Source organism: Anomalospiza imberbis, chromosome 3, assembly GCF_031753505.1.
Source record: "Anomalospiza imberbis isolate Cuckoo-Finch-1a 21T00152 chromosome 3, ASM3175350v1, whole genome shotgun sequence".
NCBI classification, from domain to species: Eukaryota; Metazoa; Chordata; class Aves; order Passeriformes; family Viduidae; genus Anomalospiza; species Anomalospiza imberbis.
In genome coordinates this window covers 4272356-4294380 of record NC_089683.1, presented here as the reverse complement: position 1 = coordinate 4294380, position 22025 = coordinate 4272356, and the positions used below count along the sequence as shown (strand labels likewise).

The 22025-nt window shown below is 42.1% G+C and overlaps 1 protein-coding gene across 4 annotated transcripts in view; it reads right to left on the bottom strand.

The window, feature by feature from the left end:
• Positions 1–22025, bottom strand: part of PKHD1 (PKHD1 ciliary IPT domain containing fibrocystin/polyductin) — a 238029-nt gene that overhangs the window by 173250 nt on the left and 42754 nt on the right. For all 4 annotated transcript variants that reach the window (XM_068183212.1, XM_068183211.1, XM_068183209.1 and 1 more), the window contains exons 33-35: positions 21724–21867; positions 13699–13882; positions 8035–8185 (exon numbers count right to left, since the gene is read on the bottom strand). In XM_068183212.1, coding sequence (XP_068039313.1) covers positions 8035–8185; positions 13699–13882; positions 21724–21867 — 479 coding nt within the window. The remainder of the gene's footprint in view (positions 1–8034; positions 8186–13698; positions 13883–21723; positions 21868–22025) is intronic.

Here is a 22025-nt window from a genome sequence, read left to right as displayed (position 1 = left end):
TTTCCTTAGAGACAGGGGGATGCCTCGAGTAGATTCATCATGGCAAAGAGCTCTGGTTTTCCCTCCTGCTGCAGCAATTTTTTTTTTAAGTTATTAATAAATGCTCTTGGAACTGAAATCTCCTTACTTTAAATTTGTTTTTTCCTCTAGCTGTACACTTTTTTAGCCTATGCTAAATGTCATGATAGCACCAATAGAAACAAAACCAGGAAAAAAAAACCTAAAACAAAATCCCTGAAAAACAAATACTATTTGTCCTTTCTTTGTTCCTCACTCTAAACTCTGTGCACATAAGAAATCATGATGCAAGATGATTTTTCTCTCCATCTCTACCAGTGGTTTGCTAAAAGACAATTTTTTCAGGCTTTTGTTATCCTCAGATTGCTTTTTTTTTCAAAGAAGTAAATCATAAACTGTGTTCCCCTCCCACACACTTTATCCAAGGCTTCTTCTCACTTCTTGTGGATGGGGTGGGACACCTGATCTGGCCCTCATGGGCAGAGGACAGGCAAGGCACCAGACTCAGAACTTTAGAGCTATATCCATGGCCCAGCCACATCAAGAATCAACAGTCAATGATCCCACTCTGGCCAAGACTATGCCACTGAAATCTCCCAGATTTCAGCAGAGGGTCACCACATGCCCAGTCCTTGCTGAGTGCTGAGCCAGACCCCAGAAAAATTTGGGAAGAGCTTGAAGGTCAGCCAATGCCTCTGGTACACAGAAAACACCGTGTGGAGCATCCAGCCCACAGTGCTGCTCTAGGTGGGACTGGGGAGAGGACATGAGTCAGAGGGTGACATTGTCCTCTGTTAGTGACACAAGGGGCTGAAAGGCCACATCTTTATCCCGCGTCACACCACACGAAGGACAAGACTGTGGAAGAGGTTTTACAGCAACTTCTGTGAGCCAGAGAGAAGTTTGATAAGAGGATCCATGTTTACCCCTGAAAGAATTTTCTACCAAGGTCATTGACATAGAAACCAAAAAGAAAGAAGGATAAATAAGAGAAGCATGCAACTGCCTATTCCAACAAGCACTTTGTTTGTCTCTCGTGACCAATGAGTAAAGTGTAAACTTATGAGCTTTGTAAGAATGTATAAAAAGCATGCGTGCTAAAATAAAAACTGTTTGAAGCTTCCTGAAAATGGAGTGTGTTGCTTTGCGTTGTCTCTGTCTCAACTACGACACAAGACCATCAGATATGTTAAGCCATGCTCCAAAGCAAAACAAGCCTGGGCTAGGTGTGTTTCTAGGTTGCTCAGCCCTTTTCCCATTAAATTCAAGATGGGCAGATGGAGAATGCACAAGGCTTCCTCCAATTTCACCCAGAGCCCAAGGCTGGACACCCCAGCACAGTCCCGGGCATCCAAAATTCCCATTCCCTTCCCCTAAGGAGACAAAGCCAGGTTGAACAGGGCTTTGAGACACCCTATTTAGTGGAAGGAGCTACATCTTTAAGGACCTTTCCAACCCAAACCATTCTGTGAGACCAAGTCCCGCAGACAGAGAACCAAAGCCATGGTTCCAAACACAGACAATCCTTCCCCCTCCAAAATGCTGAGTTGCTGAAGGAGTCAATTTGATTTTAAGTAATAATTAAACAGAAAAGTGGCAGCAACACTTTGTGCAAGCACCTGGGAGCAAGTGGAGAGGACACGAGCCCACAGTCACTCAGAAGCTTCCCCACACCCTCCTGACCGATATTGGAGCCTTCCTTTTGTACAGAAAGGGAAAGATTTGCTTTCTGTTCCCTGGAGCAGCACTTCCAAAATGGGGCTTTTCACTCCAAACCTGTTTCTCTTAAAGGTTGGGAGCAGGGATAAATGGAAGTGGGAAAAGGAAAACAGCACTCATTAAGATATGCAATGTTCAGTTCTGATTTCAAACAGGTTTGTTTAAATGCATATGGAAAAGCTTTGAGGTGCTTTGGATTACGGGGACTGGCATCCCATCCTGAGGATTATGGCATTCCACCCTAGGATATCCTGGGGATAGCTTCCAATGCACCTCTCAGTGCAGCTCTGTGAGTGGTGGGGAGAAGAGTGTTCCCTGGAAAGCCACTTACAATTCAGGAAGTAATCTCCTCAGAGACATTAGAAAGATGGTGGGATTGAAAATAAAAAGAAGAGGCTTTTCACAATGTGGGGGGGAAAAAGAGAAAGTTCAGTCTTCATTTTTCATCTGACAGCAGGAGAGGAAACAGTTAAACCTCAAATCAAGAAGGAAAATAAAGGAAAATAAAACCACACCACAAGCCCAACTCCTAAATTTCCCATTGCAGCCCAAGGCTGAACCCATTAAAAGGAAGGGGGGGGCGGGAAGAAAGAAAAGAATTAAAAAAAAAAAAAAAAACAAAGAAAAAGAACAAAAAAAGGAAAAACAGAGTAGAGAAGCAATTTTGCTTATCCTTTCCTCACACACCTAGCAGCCCCTTTTTCCCTATTATTTATTTATTTACCTTCCCCTAGCAGAGCAAGGCCCTTATTTTCTCATTTAGTCCAACAGAGATTGTCCTCCTGGAATGACCTTTTTTTTTTTCCCTTTCTCTCTCTCTCTCCTCCTTTCCTTCTTCCTCCCCCCTCCTCCCCGCTGCCTCCAGGCCATTGCCCTCGTGCCAGTAACTAGATAACACACTCTATCAGAGATTTTTTAAAAAATCATTGCAAAGGCACTGGGGCTGATAGTGGCATCAATCCTTGCCTGACACGGGCTCGGGTCAACCATTTATCTCTTCACATTGCCTGTGGTTACTGGGGAGCCCATCTTGGTTCTCTACAACTTAACAACCTTGCAGATGGTTCCTCTCTGCTCCAGCAGCCTCCACACCCCAAGACTGGTTTTGTGGCTTTATTTTTATTAGGTTTTTTATGGACTGTTCCACTTCTTTTCTGTGAGGGTCTGATGGGTTTTATTGCACTCCCCACCTCCTTCTGAAAATAACACTTTGACCAAGATATTAAGAAAACAGGGAATTTGGAGATGCAAGGGTGGATTGCTGGGCTGTTAAAAGTACACATTTATGAAAATACACAAAAAATATTGTAGAAGAATTTCAGCTACTCCTACTTCTGATGTCCCATCCTGTGTGACATGGCTATTTTTGGTTGGTTGCACTGCCAAAGGACCTAGGAACTCTATTCACAGCCCAAGACAACATAAAGTCAGGTTCTATCAGGATACTTGGTAATAAATCCAATGAAACTATTCCCAAATCTCAGCAAGTTGTGATCCCCATGGCCAGATAAAAGGTTCTGGTTTTGTACTCTAAATGGATACACAGGAATTAAATATCTATTGCACCGTAATTCTTCTTCAAGTGGAGAAGAGAATAAAAGAGACCAGCTGTTTTATTAGCCCACTCCAAAAAAATTCCATATCAAACTGGAATCTGCTCTGTTCCTTCTCCATTCCTGGCAGTGTTCAAGGCCAGACTGGATGGGGCTTGGAGCAACCTGGTTTAGTGGAAGGTGTCCCTGCCCATGGCAGGGGGATTGGGACTACATGATCTTTTTAAGACCTTTTCCAACCCAAACCTTTCAGTGACTCTATGATCCCTGCCCTGCCTAACTACCTGCAGCCTGCTGTGGTTGTTTTCCTCATGGACTGCCAAGTATGAGCCCTTCACCCTCAAAAATGCACCCATCAAACATCCACACAACAGGAGGACAGCTCTAAAATGAGACTAAAAGAGAAGAGTCACTTCCCATCACTTGTATCCCTCACAGATGGAGAACATGCTCAAGAGCTGTCCCTGCCCATGGCAGAGTGTTGGAATGAGTTGATCTCTAATGTCCCTTCCAACCCAAACCAATCTATGACCTTGCATGAGTAATAAAGTGACAGTCCTTTATGCCCAGAGTGCCCTGAGCTTCCAGGGACCTTTTCACGCTCCCTGAAAGCTGCCTGGGTTTTGCCACCTTTGTAAACCACCGAATATCTCCACCTGTTGAAACCATTTCATTGCCTCCCTCACCTCCAAATACTTTGGCATCAAGAGAGATAGTAAGTAGGGTGAAAAAAGGCTAAAAAAGAAGGAAAGTAATGATTCTAAAATCTGCAAAGGAATCCAAGGGATTTGAAGATCTAGTCCTGATTATATTAAGTGGAAGTTGAACAGAAAGGATTTTTGAAGTGACTGTACATATCTCAGATACAGACTTTGGTGGAGGGGGTATTTTTTTCTTTCGTGACAAGTGAACAAAACAGTTATCTCTGTATCAGTCACCAAGCTAAGAATTCACAGACCCTCAATACTCTAAGCCCCCCTTAAATCTCAACACCTGTTAAAATCAAACCCAAGGCAGCGCAGCACACCCAGGCAGAGCCATAATCCAGGATGGCATTTTTATCTGGGAAGTTATTTTTTTATTAACCTCCTATCCCTCAACAGGGACCCCTTGAGGGTTGGGTTGCAGGGAATTCACTGGGATACCAGTTCAGCTTCCCTAGGGCTGACTTAATACGTGGCCTCTGCCAAATAGTCCACCAGCCATGTGGGCCAGCAGAGGAGGGGGAGTGGGAGCAGGGAAGAGCTGCTCCAGCAGCATGTTTGCATCATGATTAGGTCCGGTCCAGTGATCTGAAATAATAATGGGAAGGCTCACTAAGCATAATGGGTTCAGAGCCATCCCAGCCTGGTCAAACCCTCCCATGAGCGTCCTCTCCTTGTGTTTTTGGGGTGTTTTGCACATCTCATCAGTGTCACCAGAGCTGATGTCTCATTATGCAGCCAAGGTGGAAGTGGACAGGTACTGAGTGAGCATTAGAACTTTTCTTTTCCCTTTTATTATTTATTTCATGTCTTCCCATTATCCAGTGCATTCTTGAAGCTGCGAACTAATTAAGTCCTGTGGGATATACAATCAGTGCTGGGTTTTTTTTTTGCCCTCCCTCTCTTTTCAGTAGGCTAAGTTGCATTATATACTGAAATAAAAATAATTGTGCAACTCTTCTTAGATAATAGCATGGCAAGTTACAAACACTAATGATGCTGAATGCAACAGTGGGGCAGAGGCCTGCTGCTTACTTCTTGTGACCTAATTAAGTCATACAGGGCAAAATACTTCAAACACAAAGTGAGGCAAGAGCTTAAATCAGTTTCTATTGAAAATCATAAAAATTATTCTCCGGGGAGGTGGTGGGACACAGACCAGACATCAGGAAAAATCCAAGTGGAACTGAAATTTCATGAAGTCTGCCATGAATATCACAGATCTCCAGGTAGCATCTTGAAACCCCATGAAATTCTGGGAGTCCTCTAGATTCAGATCTGAGCCCATCCCTGACTGTAACCATGCACCTGATGTTCCTGGAGGTCTTTTCCAACATTTCGGATTCTACGATTCATGCAAGCAACATGAGACCAGAGACCATAGCAGAAAGGAAAAAATTAAGTGATGGATTTTGCAGCACCTACCAGAAAATGCAGTTGTTTAAGTAATACAGCTGATAAAAAAATACCCTAAAAACTGTGTTGTACAATAGTAGGCATATCATAGAATATCCTGAGTTTCAAGAAACCCATCAGGATCATCAAGGCCATCCTGGCTCTGCAGAGAACAACGCTAGAACCCTAATCTGTGCCTAAGAATGTTGTCCAAATGTTGCTTGAACTCTGGCAGGTTTGGTGATGTCACCATTTGTGCCTCTCAGGCTCAAGTTTCCAGAATAAATATTTTACATTTTATTTATTTATCATTTTCTGCTCTCAACCAAGGCTGTTCTGTCTTCTTGCCAGTGCCCATTCATTCCATGTCATAAGTCTCTGTCAGCCTTTCTACCTTTTCACTTCCAATGCTATCCTGGAGCTAATCCTGCTCCACCATCATCACCAAATCACCTCTGAGCCAACCCTCCCACAGCACTCAGCTGGGATGAGTTCTTGGCCTGCCTGGACATCCTTCAGCTGGCAGCAGAGGAAGCAGAAAACAAACCACTGACCAGTGTATCTGTGCTAAGAGCAGGATCAGGCCTCTTTTTTATGGAATGCTTTGAGATCTTTGCATGAGCATGCAAGAGAAGTGCCAGATGTTATTATAAAGAGATGCAGCCCCATTACTTGTACACAGAGTTGTGCTGCCTGCTAATAGCACCATTATCCTAAGGCACGTGGTGCTATTAATGCATTTCACTGCTTAGTGCTGAACCTGGGGACCATTTTTTCCACTGGAAAGGTAAGGCCAGTTCACATGACATGATTTAAACCTCCACAGTGAAGCATGCATGCGCTGCACCAGGTCGTAAATCTTAACGGGATGCTGTCAGCCAGAAAGGGACCAAAATTGAAGCCATTTATCTGAACTCCCCACCCATCCACCTCTGCTCACCCAAGCCAGTTTTGGGAAGAGGGATAAAATGATTCTGAATGCCCACAGGGTTCATTAGGCAACAGCAAATCCCAGATCTAAAGCGCTGCTGTTTTCATCCTGCTCTGAATGAATTTGTTCATTCAGAACACTTAGGACTTCCTTGGTTTTCCCTACTCTGAGCAGAAAAACCAAAGCAGGAACAAACCTCAAGGCTTCTTCCTCTTCTTGCTCCCACCTGAGTCACAAGACAAGCTGTCATCCTGCAGGAGTGGTGACACAGCTGAGCTGCCAGATCACAGACAGCAGAGGGGAATATCCCTCTGAACTGCAGCCCAGGCTCTGGGACTCTAGAGATGCCCTTATCCCATTTGGGAAGGAAAACAGGAATGTAAGGAGGAGTCACCATTTGATCTCATACTTGCCTGGGCACTTCACTCCTGCAATCCCCAACCAGCAATTTTTGTATTTCTTCTTATCTGGGAACGTTTTAGGCACCATAACTAACAAGGCTGATGAGCAAAAGAACCTTAATAGGTAACATTCTACATCTGACATTCCTTCACAGACTGAGGACAGTCTTAACAGAAGCAAGGAATTGTAATTTAGGATACTCCACTGCAATAGTAATATTCATGTAAGGTAGATTTGCAAGTATTCAGAGACTCCTAAATATAGAATAAATCAGATATATAAAACTAAGTACAGAATTCAACACATTTTGATGCAGAAATACATCAAAATTACTCTAACAGGACAGTGCAGCTACTTTTTGGGATGGCGAAGTAAATTTAAAGTCTTTAAACACAAGAAATCTCTTTGCAGATAGAGTTAAAAATTACTGTGGTAGCTTCAACATTGATCCTGAGCAAATGAACTCCATTTTCCTAAACTGCACTAAAAGACTGTGTGAAAATTTTATTTAATAGATTAAAAATAGCATTTGGTTTTTTTCTTTAGTCAGGTGTGTAACTATCCCCACTCACACGTTCCTGTATTCAGGAGGTCTCCTTCACATCTCAGGAGCTGCTTCTTTAGGAAAGGAGAATGAAGAAGGGATAACTGGTGTCCAACAAATATCCAACCCCTCTAAATTTCTTCTTACAGGTGGCGAAACACCCCCTCTGCAAAACTGTCAGAACTCTAACAGGACATTTCAGGTTAGCAATGACATTTTTACCTATCAAGTCTTAAAATTTATGCTGGTTCAGGATTATAGCTTTTTTGTCATGAACTCTTGGCATACGTCTTATTTTCTTGCAATACCACAGATAGCACTGGGAAGACTGTCCCATTTTCCTTCAGCTACTGGAAAGCAGCAAAAATCAAATATAACCAAGGCTGCACTGAATGCTAAGTCTCTGCTAGAGAACTGAAACTGTACCTCATGGCTAAGATTTCTGCTCAACAGAAAATAACACTTTTAGAAGAAAATTGAATTTATATTAAAAAAAAGGGGGAGAGAGTGTTAAAAAATACATAGATTGCTCAGAAAATAAGGTAAAGCTCATTTATGTCTCATAAAAGACATGATTAGCCATAGTTAACCATTAATTCAGCTGTGCTGCATTAGAACTGCTATTCAAAGTTGGAAAGCATTTAATATTATATATTGCTGCTGCTCAGCCTAAATTGTTTTTTTTCTTGCCCCCCTTTAAATGTACACAATATTACAAATTTAATTTTAAGCTGTTTGAATCAGTCTGTAAAAAAGATTTGATTATACCTGAGTGTTCTGGCCCCAGTTTTTCCATATCTCAGTAATCTTGGCAGTAATTGGCTGATTAGCTCTCTCACACTCCATCTCTGCCTCAGTTTCCATGGTAATGTTACAGGAGCTATTATAGATGAGAACTTCATCTCTTTCCACTTTAGGGCTGAAACGAGAAGGGAGGTTAAATGGGGTGTCATCAATCTTAATGAAATGCAATTATTTTTACTCTTATTAATCATTGAAAGCCATTAGCTTGTGGCAACTCCTGGCCACCATTTGTCAAACTTTGCAAATTTCGGTAATTTTGTTTCCATTCTTTTATTGTTTATTTGTTTTTCCCCCCTTTATCTGCACACACTCAGGATGAAAACACATGCAGTAAATATCTCTCAGTGATGCTTTTCTCCTTCCCCAAACCATCACAAACAGGAACTAATGCCATTCTAGGACCAAGGCAGGCAGATAAGTGCAGACAACAGGGAGGGAATCAGCAGTGTTGGGAGCAAAGATGGACTCCTACAAGGAGTAGGGTTTGTTTGTGTCTCCCCCCTCCCCATCTTACTCACACTTAGCAATGGGGAATGAATAACTTGCAACTCCCCTAGGGCAAGGGGAGAAATTGGAAAAACCACACAACTGGCTAACTGGTCCCTAATTCCAACTGTGAAAAAATGAGCTCATTTAGGGGTTCCAATTCCTGCTACCCAGCTGATTGCAATGATGCTTTGTTGCTAACATTGGAACATTAACTTAGTAAATTAATTAAACTTACTTAACAGCCCAGACTAAGCAGATTCGATATATGTGCCAGTTATACCAGCAGACATTTGCTGTAAAGCCTCCCCTTGCACAGGGGGAAGAAGAAATAGAAAACGTGGTGGGAAAGAAACATTTATTTCCTTGGTTTTGCTGCTGACAGTTGCTGATTTTGGTAGTGTTTCATTGTGGGGAGCTATAGGATTCAACAAATGGTTTGGTGGTGAGCAAAGTGTGGTGCAGGGTTAATGGTTGGACTTGATGATCCCAGAGGTCTTTTCCAATCTAATTCTGTGACTCTTGGCCATTGCTACTTCTTCCTCTCCTCCCCACCCCACCATCAGATTCACACAGGCAAGCTGTAGGAAGGTGAGGAGAAAGGAGAGGAGTTACAGCAACACCAACACAACAACCAGCAACACAGCCCAGAAATTACACAGCTTTTCTGAATAGCAAAGAAAGGACAGAGTTCACAGCGTGATTTACTCAACAAAACAGAAGATCAGATAGGCAGGATCAGTATTTTAAGAGGCCTTCAGGTTCCTGAAAATCCCATATGACAGGATTTTGGTAAAGTGTCTCTGGGATTAGAACCCCAGAGTGGTTTGCACTGGAAGGAGTTTAAAGCTCATCCTGTTCCATCCCCCTGCCATGGGCAGGGACACCTTCCACTATCCCAGGTTGCTCCAAGCCCTGTCCAACCCGGCCTTGGACACTTCCAGGGATCCATGGGCAGCCACAGCTTCTCTGGGCAACCTCAGGGCCTCCCCACCCTCACAGGGAACAATTCCTTCCTAATAACTCTCAAAAATCAACCTTCTATCAGTTTGAAGCCATTCCCCTGTTGCTCCAGGCCCTTGTCCATAGTCCCTCTCCAAATCTCATGGCATTGAAAGGTGTCCTAAGTTCTTCCTGCAGCCTCCTCTTCTCCAGGCTGAGAAATCCAAGTTTTCCCAGACTTTCCTCACAGCAGAGCTGCTCCATCCCTCTGATCATCATCCTGCTTCCTCTGGACTCACTCCAACATCTCCAAATCCTTCCTGTGCTGGGGACCCCAAAGCTGGACACTGTTCCAGGTGAGAGTTTCATGAGAGAGGAGTAGGGGGGTGAAGCACCTCCTTAGCCCAAAGCTCTCCCAGAACTGACCCATTTGGAAAGCCAGCACTCAGAGCTTTGTTGGGAGGGTGATAATCAGAGTGGTTTGATGACCCTGATGATTTAAAACTTCCCTGCTGGATGCAGCAGCTCACTCTGCAAACAAAGCCCTGTTCTGACCTGCATTTAGGGGCTGTTTGTTTTGTTGCCCTTTTTCAGGGTTAAAGGGGTAAAGGAATCAGCCACATTAGAAATCACAGCAATATTAAAAAAAAAAAAAAAAACCTTTGCAAGTTGCTGAACCCTTTTAACAGCAAATTTTTATTTTTATATTTAAATAAAATTTTACCTCTGCTGTACTGGGGAACTGTGCTTGCTTTTGATAGCAGCATGTTGAGAATTGATCTTGTCCTATACAATAATTCAGTGGACTGGGCTGTCTTTCAAGACTGCAAAGTACTTTTTAAAGCTCCAAGAAAAAATTGCATCTTTTAAATAAGCAACAGTTTTAAAGGGGTGGTGGTCAGCTGAATGCAGGGCATGGACACAATTTCCCAAACATCCAAGTCAATACAAGGACCTTTGAGTGGTTTTGTTTTTGGTTTTTTTTTTTTTTGCAAAAAGTAAATACACTTTGATTGTTAGAGCCAATTCCTTTCTGATCTCATGCAAGCACATTCTGAAACGCTCTTAACATATTGCAATGTTTAAAGGAAATGCAAGAAAAGGAGTGGATTATTAAATGGAATTCAGGAATGTACCTTGATACAAGTGTTGTTACTGGCAAAACTTAAAACTCTTTCAAGGAATATGCTTTTGCCATTATGAGCTGATAAAGGATGGGTTGTGGTGCAAACTACATAAAGAAAATATTTATTTAAACCACTGAAAAACATTGTTCAGGTGGCTGCCCCAGCCCTGGAAGTGTCCAAGGCCAGGTTGGATGGGACTTGGAGCAATCTGGGATAGTGGAAGGTGTCCCTGCCCATGGCAGGGGGTGGAATGAGATGAGATTTAAGGTCCTTTAAAACCCAAGCTATTCTGTGATTCTATAAAATTAGTAAGAAAACCAGGAAAAATTCAATGTGCACTTAAGCCAGGAATTACTTCAGTAGTTTTGTCCCCATCCTGAGACAAATGTCTTAACCTTAAGCATTTGCACAGAACTAAAATTTTTATATATTTTTTTATTACTAATCTTTACTATTATTAATTAAAGCAATCAATACGTATTATATCAGGAATCCTCAAAATAGTTCTTTTCTAGTGGAAACATTGCCATTTTCTAAGACTTTCCTGCAAATTCCATTAATACTTTAAAATTAAATATTTTTCTGAACTGAAATGTGGAAAACCATTTTCAGAAGTTCTGAAATAAGTTAATTTGTATGATTCAAACCTCTTTTTTTTTTTCCTTCTATTTCTTCTAAGATTTCTCAAATCAGGAAACTTTTTTGCCCCTACTTCCCTTTAGCAAGAAATAAACTTCCCTTTAATTTAGAAATAAACTCACTAGAAAAAATATCAGCCCAAGTTTTAATTTTCAACTAAAAGATAAGCATGAGCAAAATAAAGTGAAAAGTTAAGACAATAAGAAGGACCTTGAAGAAATGGGAAAAATGGAAAAATAGTAGGTAAAAAAAGTTGATTGATTTGATTCAGAAATCTCTCCCTGATAGGATTCCCAGGAGGAATAACAAAACCTGTCTCTGGAGCATTCATAGTTAAATTGGACTAAAAAGCACAGTGAAAATAATAAGCAGTCAGTAAAATGACTTTGGGACTTTCTGCTCAGTGGCAGCCCGAACCAAGAAAAGGAGAAAGAAAAAAAAAGTAATAATAGGATATTTTTATTATTATTATCATCATCATCATCATCATGTCATTGAAGATGCATTTTTTTATTAGTGAAGAGCAGAGCACAGTTTTGATATCCAGGGAAAAAGAAAGAAAAAAGAAACACATATGGGGTTGTCCTGTCCCTCTCAAGTTTGTTGGTTCTCTGGACTGGGGTTACACTGATGTGAGGAAAAGCAAAGCAAAATTCAACCAGACAACGCAAGGCTCCTGGAGTTTCTTGACGTGAAACAAGTCATTCTGGGAGCAGTAAAACTGAATACATTAGTTCAATTTCACTTTTTTTTTTTTCCCCCTTCTAAGTCTCCTTATTTTTGTCTTCTTCAAAAGATCTGTCCTCCCCATCTCCTGGGACATTACAGGATATTACCAATGCACAGTGTGGCTTTGGACACCTGGCCAGTTGTACGGATCAGGGCGGAATTCTGCCCTCTGTCTCCTCAGCAGGAAAATAATTTCTTTCTGCCTAATACTGATTTTCTCAAAACTGGGAAGAATTTTCTTTAAAAGTCCGGGCCTGATAAAACCTAGATCAAATTTTAAAAACTGGTGAGGAAGAAGTGACAGACCCACCGAGGGGTGTCACAACTGCGTAAACTTTTTTTAAAAATTAATTTTAGTTGGAAACTTAAATTGTGGAATTTATGTCTTGCTGTCTTTGTGCAGTAAATGCCAGTTGGGTTGTTGTTTTTTTTTTGTTTTTTTTTTTTTTTTTCCCTCAATTCAGGTTATCCAGAGCTCCCTCTGGTGAATCAACACCAGGTATGATGCAAGGACCAGGACAGGATGAGGATCAAGTCTCTGCAACTTCAACTTCACTGAAATACCTGGACCATGGCAAGATGCAGCACCCAGAAGCTTGTTCACCACGTACAGCAGATCATGGGCAACGCATTACAATGCTGTTCTAATTCTCTATTTACTAAATAACTTCTGGAAAGTTTCGTTCAACTTGTTCCAGTATCTAAAGGGGAGTTACAAGAAGCCTGGAGAGGAACTTTTCACAGAGGCATAGAGTCATAGGACAAGGGGGAGTGGCTCCAAATTGGAGGAGGGGAGATTTAGATGGGATATTAGGAAGAAATTCTAATGTGAGGGTGTTGAGGCCCTGGCACAGGTTGCCCAGAGACGCTGTGGCTGCCCCTGGATCCCTGGAAGTGTCCAAGGCCAGGCTGGATGGGGCTTGGAGGAACCTGGAATAGTGGAAACTGTCTTTGCCCATGAGGTTGGAACAAGATAACCTTTGAGGTCTCTTCCAAACCAAATCCTTTAATCATTCACCTGTTTATTCCTTAACTCAGACATCCCACTTACTCCTAGAAATAAATGCTCAGTGGGAAAAAAATCTTCACTGCTCCATCAAAGACAACATTTCCAAGCTATACTCCTGGACAGCTTGGCCTTGGATTTGCAAAGCATAAGCACCCTTGCACACCCTGCTGAATTTACTCCATGATTTTTTACTCATAAAAGTGCTTAGAGAAAGGCAGAGGGGGGAAAAAAGGAAAAAAGAAAGAAGGAAAAAAAGAAAAAAGAAAGAAGGAAAAAAAGGAAAAAAAATGGCAGTAAAAAAGAAGGATTCTGCTATTCATAATGCCTAATCTTTTTTCCCATTGGCATCCACCAGATGTTGCTTTGGATCAGAAGATAAATATTAAAACCTAAGAAGGAACAAAGCAGGCTGTTTACGAGATGGATTTTCTGATGTCTCTCAAACACTTTAAAAAGGCAGGAGGGAAGAAGGGGGGACTGGAGATGCTTTGATAGGCACAGGGATTGAATTCCACAACCCAGTAGAGCTCTCTAGTGGTCTCAAGGCTAAACAGCTCTATTGGCATCAATGTGAGAATTAAGAATTTTTTCCTTCAGTCCATCATTTGGAACAACTCTGCAAAAGGTGGAAAGCCATGGGGGGGGATGTAATTTGTGGATGGACCCACTGGGCTGATGGAGAGACATGGCACTAACCTGGCAAGGAGTCCAGCAAAGTGTCCCTGGGGCGGGGTGTCCCCACAGACGTAGAAGTAGGACACAGATCCTCTCTGCTGGGAGGTGCCCACCAGGACTTGGATGTCACATTCAATGAAGGTGGCTCTGTCCTCTTGGCAGTTGGCAGAAGAATGTGTCAGACCACAGAGAATGGCCAAAGAGGCTGCAAGACAGGAGAGGGAAAAATTACCCAAAGCAGCCTAAACACCACTGACATTGAGCGTATTTTAACTACTGAGAGGTTTCATTGCAGGAGGTGTCCCTGCCCATGGAACTAAATTAACTTTAAGGTCCTTTCCAACCCAAACCATTCCATCATCCTTGGGCTCCTGATGTGCACCCAGCCTCTCTTTAGGTGCATCCTTTTTAAGGATAATTAGATCTCCATGCAGCTCCTTTAGCCCCATTTGCTTTGTGTGAGCAAAATGTAACCTTCTTTGTGCCCTAAACATCAGGATGGTCTGTGGGATCAAAATGCTCTGTCCAGAAGGAGATCACATAAGGGATTAAATACAAGCATGGACATTTCTTCTGGGAGAGCTAGAACATGGTTTACAGTTCAGGAATATGGCAGAAAACTTTTACCAAGAAGATGTGACAACTTAACATATATCAAAAGTTTGAAGCCCAGAAAGAGTTTTTGAGGAAACTTTGACACAGCTTGGAGGGCTCCTGGGGAACTGGTGGGAACTGGGATCTCCCTCCTTGCTTTATAGCTGAGTATGACTTGAGATGTGGTCCAAGTCTGCCTCCATGGATGAGGTAAAAATTGTAATGGGAGCAGCTGTTTTGAGGTTTATTTAAAGAACAAGTGGTGTGAACATCCGAAAGATTTTTTTTTTCATGGAAAGGGTTGTTCAGCACTGGAATGCAATGCCCTGGGAGGTGATGGAGTCACCAACCCTGGAAGTGTCCAAGGAAGGTTTGGACGTGGCACTCAGTGCTCTGGTCTGGGTGACAAGGTGGGGATCAGTCACGGGTTGGACTTGATGATCTTGGAGGTTTTTTTATCCAACCTAAGTGATTCAGTGTGATTCTGTGAGAAGAAATTAGATTTTCTTATTCTAAATCCAGACCAAAAAATGCTAAAAAAAAGGAATTATGAACTTTCACTGAAGTTCAGATTCAGTTGAAATATTTGGGTTTAACAATTTTAGACAGGAGTCCTTTAAGCATTAAACCATGACAGACATTAAATCTGTTTCTCTCAAAGCTCTGACTTTTGAAGAATATTCATTGATTCTGAACTAACCAAATAGTTGTAATGAACTGCTGAAAAGGTCTGTGGACAAAAATAACAGACTGCACTGTAGCATCCCAAGAGTATCAAGAAAGAGTTTCTTCCTATTTGCTTTTGTAAGTTCCAATTTGCTCAAAAGGTACCTTGTTTGCTGGGGAAGTGTCATAGTCAATGACTTGTCTCCTAAGCAGTCCTAAAACATGGGGCTTGAAATTGTAAAAGTATGAAAGTGTTCTATTTCTCATATTAAAATATTTAGCACATTTTGCTAAAGCTTACTATTTCATATGGGGTATTTCTGAAGAGTTTATAACTCTTTAATGTTTCAGGTATTTTTGAAATATTAAAATCTATCAGTTCATCTGCTCTGAATTTTAGAGGGAGAGTTTACAGTTCTTCTCTATTTTTCTTCTCTGGATTTAGAATGAGAAAATAAAATTACCCACATGCTCGCAAATTTTGTAATGTGCTTAATTCCTTTCCTTCCCAAAATCCAGGGGCAATTTTCTTGCTTGGCACCCAAAGAGAGTCAAACACAAACCCAGCCTTGAAGACCTACATCTAAGATAAGTAATAGGCAGAGAAGCCTAAAAGAATGATAGCTAGATTTCGCTTTTATTGTCCAAAAATTCTATCTAGTTCTACTTCAGCTATTCTATGACAACAACAAAATCCTTATGTCTATCCTGATGTTCCAAGGGCATCTTGAGCAGCACTAAATATCTGTGTTTTGACTAATAAATAGTATCCAAGAGGACTAAATTCTGCAAAGATTTTTCATTTGCAACAACCTGGAGTAGAACCAATTCATTATAGGAAGGTTTTGGTATTTTTGTGGTCTTGAAAAGAACATGGCAGAGTTTTCTTATGTGGAAAACCACTCGAACTCTATTTTGGGATGAATGTTGGACATTACTCACAGAATGTCAGGACTGTTTTCCTCAACATTTTGCTGCTGTCAAAGAGCTTGCCTGGCTCATTTAGGTCACCAGAAGGTGTTTCCTGCACAGCCCCGAGAACTCAGCACAAAAACAGTCTGGCATTTCTTAAAAAATCCCAAAATGTGGAAATTGGGCATATCTGCTGTGCTACTCCAGTGCCCTCATCCCAAAATTATCATTCCTGTAGGAGCAGGCATTATTTCAGCCATTTTATCACTGGCTGAAATAATTTTTAACACAAACCAGGCAAACAAAGGTATTAATTTATAAAACCTAAGTTTTAGAATATGGCTACAAAGGATTACAAAGATATTAGAGGAAGCAAAATCCAAACAAACCCTACTTAATCTGTACACCCCAGAATCAAGCTTAGAATTGCTTTCTCTCTCTCAGGTAGAAGGAGGGAAAAATCTCACTGCCTCACCTCACATCTCCTGTCCATCAGACAGAGATATCACTTTTAGAGGTGATGTTCTTTTCCCATTCCTTCTTTGGGGCTCTCCAAGATCCTCCTGTTTCTTCCCTCACAGAGGTTTTAATGTCTTTATTCATTTAGGAGGAAGTCTTGGCCTTTCCCTTCCCATTCCTCAGACCATGAAACACAAATAGCCCTTGGTATTGTTGGTGCCATTATCTCCTACCACTACAGTCGCAGAAAATATCAACTAAATATTTCAACACACTTTTGGCACATCCTAAAAGGATATGCTGCCCATTCTGGGACACAATTCTTCTCCCTGCCTAATGGATTAATGTTCAAACCCCAGAATGAAGCTGCTTTAGGTTTTATACTCCCTATAAAGATCAAACCTGCAGTCCCATTGCTGGGATGAATGCTCTCAGCTCATTACAGCTTCTCTTTTGAGATCAGACACCACGGCAGCCAAATCTCTGTGTGGTGGTAATGGCTTAGGGACTGACTACCCCCAGCCCTGGCTTTGAGGGATACTCCAGCTTAATCCAGGATCCCGGGATGCTCAGCACAAGGGCTTTGTTCTGGGTCACTGTTTAATAACCACTGCTGGACTTGTGATGAGGCTTAAACCTACAGGAGGCTCCAAGGGCAGCTGGGGATTGATTGAAGAACTGCCCAAGGAGTCCCAGTGCCAAAACTCACATCCCTGGTTATCCACCCCTCACAAAATGGACTGTGGAGCAGCAACATGTGCTTAGCAGGGAAGACAAAGATTAAAAAAAAAAAAAAAAAAAAGTTAATAAAAGGGAGAGGAGAAAGAGACCTGTTAAGGTCATCAAGTCCAACCTTTGCCTGTGAAGAATTGCTCCCTGTGAGACAGTCATTTCACAGAGACAGGTTTCAGAAGTCCCAAGAGGTGGTTTTTAAGCATCTATTCCAATGCCTGATAGATCTCACGGTTAGAACATTCCTGCCATGTAATTAATATGCTTTATTTCCCCCTCTTAACTTCATTTCTGGATTTGAAAGGTAGAAGGGACCATTTGGATCCTTTGGTTTGATCTCCACAATAAACATCAGAGGCCCTGGTTTCTCCTGATGTCCCAATTGCCACAACACCACAACACACCCTCTTCATATCTTCTGCATTTGCTCATACAAATCCCCAAATTTCCCTGGCTCTAGTCCCCATTGTCCTGGCTCAGTGCATCTCCTTGTTAGAACCAAAACTCACTACTCTCTCTACTCTTGCCCCATTCAAAGAGCTCCACCAAACCACATCCTTTGAAACCAGTCTCATTTCTAGCCTCTAATCTAAATCCTCCTCCATAAACATACACTTTTACCAGGGGTGTCTGGAGTCTGGTTAATGGCAGCTCCAGAACCCTCCAACAAAGATTCCAAGAACTTTCAAAACCCTCTCACATCAAAACCCTTAAGTCAGACCTCTTATTCCAGGCATGCTGATTCAACCAGGAAAATCAGGCTCAGTTTTTACCCTGATGCATCCTCTTGTCAGTTAGCCTCCTTTTAAAGGTGCCTTCCTTACCTTCACCTTAATGTAAAACATAAAATCTCAGGGATTGGCTTACTGGCAAAATTATATATGGTATTTACCCTAATATCACCTTAGAGGAATAATCAGATATTTTCTCACCTGTCTCAAGCTTCCTGACAGTTTTCTCATCTTTCACAGGAGCACAACTCAGTCCCAGAAACATTAACCACGTGTTCTGTAAATTTAACCTGAGTTGAACAGAATCTACAACTGCATTTTCACTTATGCAGTGGCACGAACAAAGCAAGAACCAGAGAATGGGAGAGCTTTCAGGATTATAGAATAATTTTGGTTGGAAAAGCTCTCTAAGATTGAGCCAAACCATTCTCCTAGCACTGCCAAACCCACCACTAAATCATGTCCCCAAGTACCACATCTACATGGCTTTTGAGCCCTTCCAGGCATGGTGATCAAGCCAGTTATATCTTTACCTTTAAAGACTCATGAGTTAATTTGGGCATTTTTCTTTTGGTTTTGTTTTTCCTTGAAGGCAGTGAGGTTTTGTTAATTTTATTTAATGTTGTTAATTTTTTTAAGCTTTAAGGCTGAAAATCAAATTTTAGCTCTGTTCTGAATTGATTTTTCTGCATCTTGCAAAAGACAAGAGTTTTCATAAAAGAGTCTGGTCCTGCATTCCCATTCCTTGTGCTCTGGGTTGAGGATATCTCAGTAACATGCCAGCTCTTGCCAGTGATCAAACCAAAACCTTGCTGCGACCCCGCTCAACACCCATTCCTAAGGAAAGCCCCATGAGGAAGGCTTATGGATGGATCCTGCTGGGCCTGGACATTCCTCATCTCTTAGAAAACTTCCTGCTCAAAGGGAAAGAAGGAAAGAAGTCACATTTCCTACCTGCAGAGCCTTGCCCTATGGACTGGATCACATGAGAGCCACATGGTCCTCTTGGGGACTGCCACGTGGACATCTCTAATCTCAAGCAAGCCAGACACAACATGACCCAGCACTGAGAGCCAGGGCAGCCATTGCCACCTGACATCCCACAGTGCCAGAGGAGAGAGGGTTCTGCTTCACAGCCCTCAGTAACAGAAGAAATGCAGCTTAAACTCTTCACATCAGCCAGTTCGGTGAGCAGAGCACAGAAAGGTCAGACAAATATCCAACTTGGACACAACACTGAGGGGCCCTGAGGCACCACAGACCTCCCCTTCCCATTCCTTCACAGTCCTGAATCCCGGGAGTCTCTTTGCCACCTCTCCAATGTGGACAAGGCAGTGCAAGAAAGGTCTGAGCACTGGATGTGCCAGCACCAAGTGGCAAAATTCCCCAGGCAAACAGCACAAAAACCATGAGCTGAGACTGGAGTTACTGCACTTAAACCACCCTAAGCAGGGTTAAAGTCTTAAATACGGGGGGAAAAAAGTCCTTAAATATTAAGCATTAGGTGGAAGAGTATCTGGAAAGCATCTTGCTCTGTATACAGATTCACCCATGCCAGATGTAGATGTACACAAGCTGAATACAGCTGTTTTAGGGAGTACAAAGAGCCTGACAAACACAGATTTGAGCAGCCTGCAAAAGAATTTTTATTTTTTCAAGAAAAGAAAAATATATATATTTGTTTGTAAATATTTAATTAAAAAATATTTTGCAACTCGGCTGGTGAAACTGGCAAGGCTGCAAAACCCGGGGCAGGAGAGAGAGGGTGGGGCAAGGCTTCCTTTGCAATTCCTCTCCAACCACACAACCAACGATCAGCATTCACTTGCTGACATCTAGTGACAGGAACAAGCATCGTGGTCCTGCCTGTAAGATTGTTTTCCCCAGGCTCCCTCTGCCACCAACCACCCAGTGAGTTCTGAACACAGCTTGGATCAATGTGATTAAATTTTAGTATGCTATTCTCCCTGCAATAACCAGAGTGCCCCGTTTTGTGCTTTATTTTTTTTTTTTTCCCAGCACTCCAGCACTGTGGGTTTTTTCCTATTTAAAATAACAAACAGTTTTGTGGACTGTGCCTGGGCCTTGTTTAAACAAAGAAAACTGAACTCTTTATGCCCTCTTGATGTCTCTTTTTGAGTGCTTGTGGTTGAGTCTTAAAGCCATTTTTCTTTCTCCCTTCCGTCTTTTTTAAGATTCCTCATGGCACTGGGGTTGGAACTAGAGAACCTTTAAGGTTCCTTCAGCCAAAATCTTTCTGGGATTCAAAATTAAAGGAGTAAATTTAAAATTTGGAGATGTGAGGCTGAAGAGAGCACCTGGATGTCTCTTGTCCCAGCCCTTGCTCGAAAGAATGTTACATTTCACAGTGGGGTGGTCTCTTGGCAAATAATTTATTCAGCTTCTATTTTGGAGGATGGATATTCCACACACCTTTGAACAAACTCCTGTGAATTTACCCTGATGGACACTCTAACTTGCCACCTTTCTTTCACATCCACAAAGAATAAGAGGTCGTGGATTTCTGGTCACGTGCATACTGGATGTCTGGACAGCCTCAGAACAGCAAGTATTTCTGCAGATCTCCAGATCTTCTCCAACTTCAGAGCTGTGAAGAGGCTGAAATGTTAAGCTTCCGATTCTTGAAATCCCTGAATCACAGCAACATTTAGGTTGGAAAAGATCTCAAAGATTACAGAGTCCAAGCTTTGACTGCTCCTCATCTTGTCACCCAGACCAGAGCACTGAGTGCCACATCCAGTCATTCCTTGGACAACTCCAGGGATGGGGACTCCAGCAAGGAGTCAAGGTGAATACTCCATGTTTAGAATTTGGGGAATGGTACATGGCTCAGAGCTGACAGTTAAAAGCCCTAAATTCTGCCTTTTGCAGATCTGAGAAGCCTAATTCTGAGCCTTCAGTAGGAAAAGGAGGGGGTGTATCTTGTCCCAGGAAATGTTTATTTTGAAGACTTAGCTCCAAAATTCAGGCAGGGTTATTTCTCTCAAAGCGAGATGTGGAGATTATCATGTCTCTCTCCAGTTAAGGAGGATGCTCTGGTCATGATGGATGATCCCATCCTAATCTCAAGGAAGTCAAATCCTCATCTCCAGCTTCCCAAAGGTATGAACTGGTCATGGTCCGTCATTTGTTCACCCTTCCAGTAATTCAGCCTTTTTCTTCTACACTTTTACCCCAGTGAGGCCATCCCACCATGTAACCAAAACACAAAATATGTGTGGCCACAGAATCAAAGAACTGTTAAAGTTGGAAAAGACCTTTAAGATAATCATGTCCAACCATCATCTCACCAACACTATGTTCATCACATGTCCTCAAGTGCCATATCCACACATTTTTTAACACTTTCAGGAATGATGACTCCACCACTTCCTTGGCCACCATTTTCCAAAGCTTGAAAACACTTTATGTGAAAAAAATTTTCTAATGTCTAAACTGAAACTTCCCTGGTGCAACTTGAGACCGTTTCCTCAGAAGAAAAGGCCTGTAAGGAAGCTTAATTCATTAAGATGATCATGATGGCTAAGAGGTGCTTGGGTACCCAACCCTGCAGTCCATATGCATGTTTTACATGGGGAGCTTTCCCAAGGAAAAACTGCTGTGAGGAAACATTGATGTTGTGCAAGTGTGACCACAGGCACATGCTGGATCTAGTCCAACGTCCATGGCCACTGACACAAAAACTCACCCTGACCATCTGTCCTCAGACTGAGTTCAAAAAACAGAAGTCATAGATTCATGGAATCATTATGGTTGGAAAAGACCTCCAAGATCACCAAGTCCAAGCTTTGTCAGTGCTATGTTAATTCCTTTTCTCTCTATAGGGCTGCTCCTTGTTCCCCTGGGATGAGATACACGAGGACGCCCCATTTTGGGTCAAGATTTTAGGGGATATTTTTATCACAATGACAGTGTGTGAGTTTTAACTGACCTCGTAGGCGTGGGGCAAGGCAGCTCAGCTTAGTCACTGTCATGTTGCCAAGGAGTTCACAGCTGGTGCCACAGACTGTGACCGAAGTCTTTCCTGGGGAAAACCCAGTTCCGTGCAGGTAAACTTGTCCTCCATTCAAGCCACCTTAGAAAAGAACAGAAAATGGGATTTAAGACAGAGCCTGACAGCTAGCTCTCAACAAAAGGGGGTTTTTAAATTCATAATTTTTGCTTTCATGACAAAAAGCCCACATCACTGCAGTGCCTCACACAAAACCCTGTGGAGGAACTGCAGCAACCCTC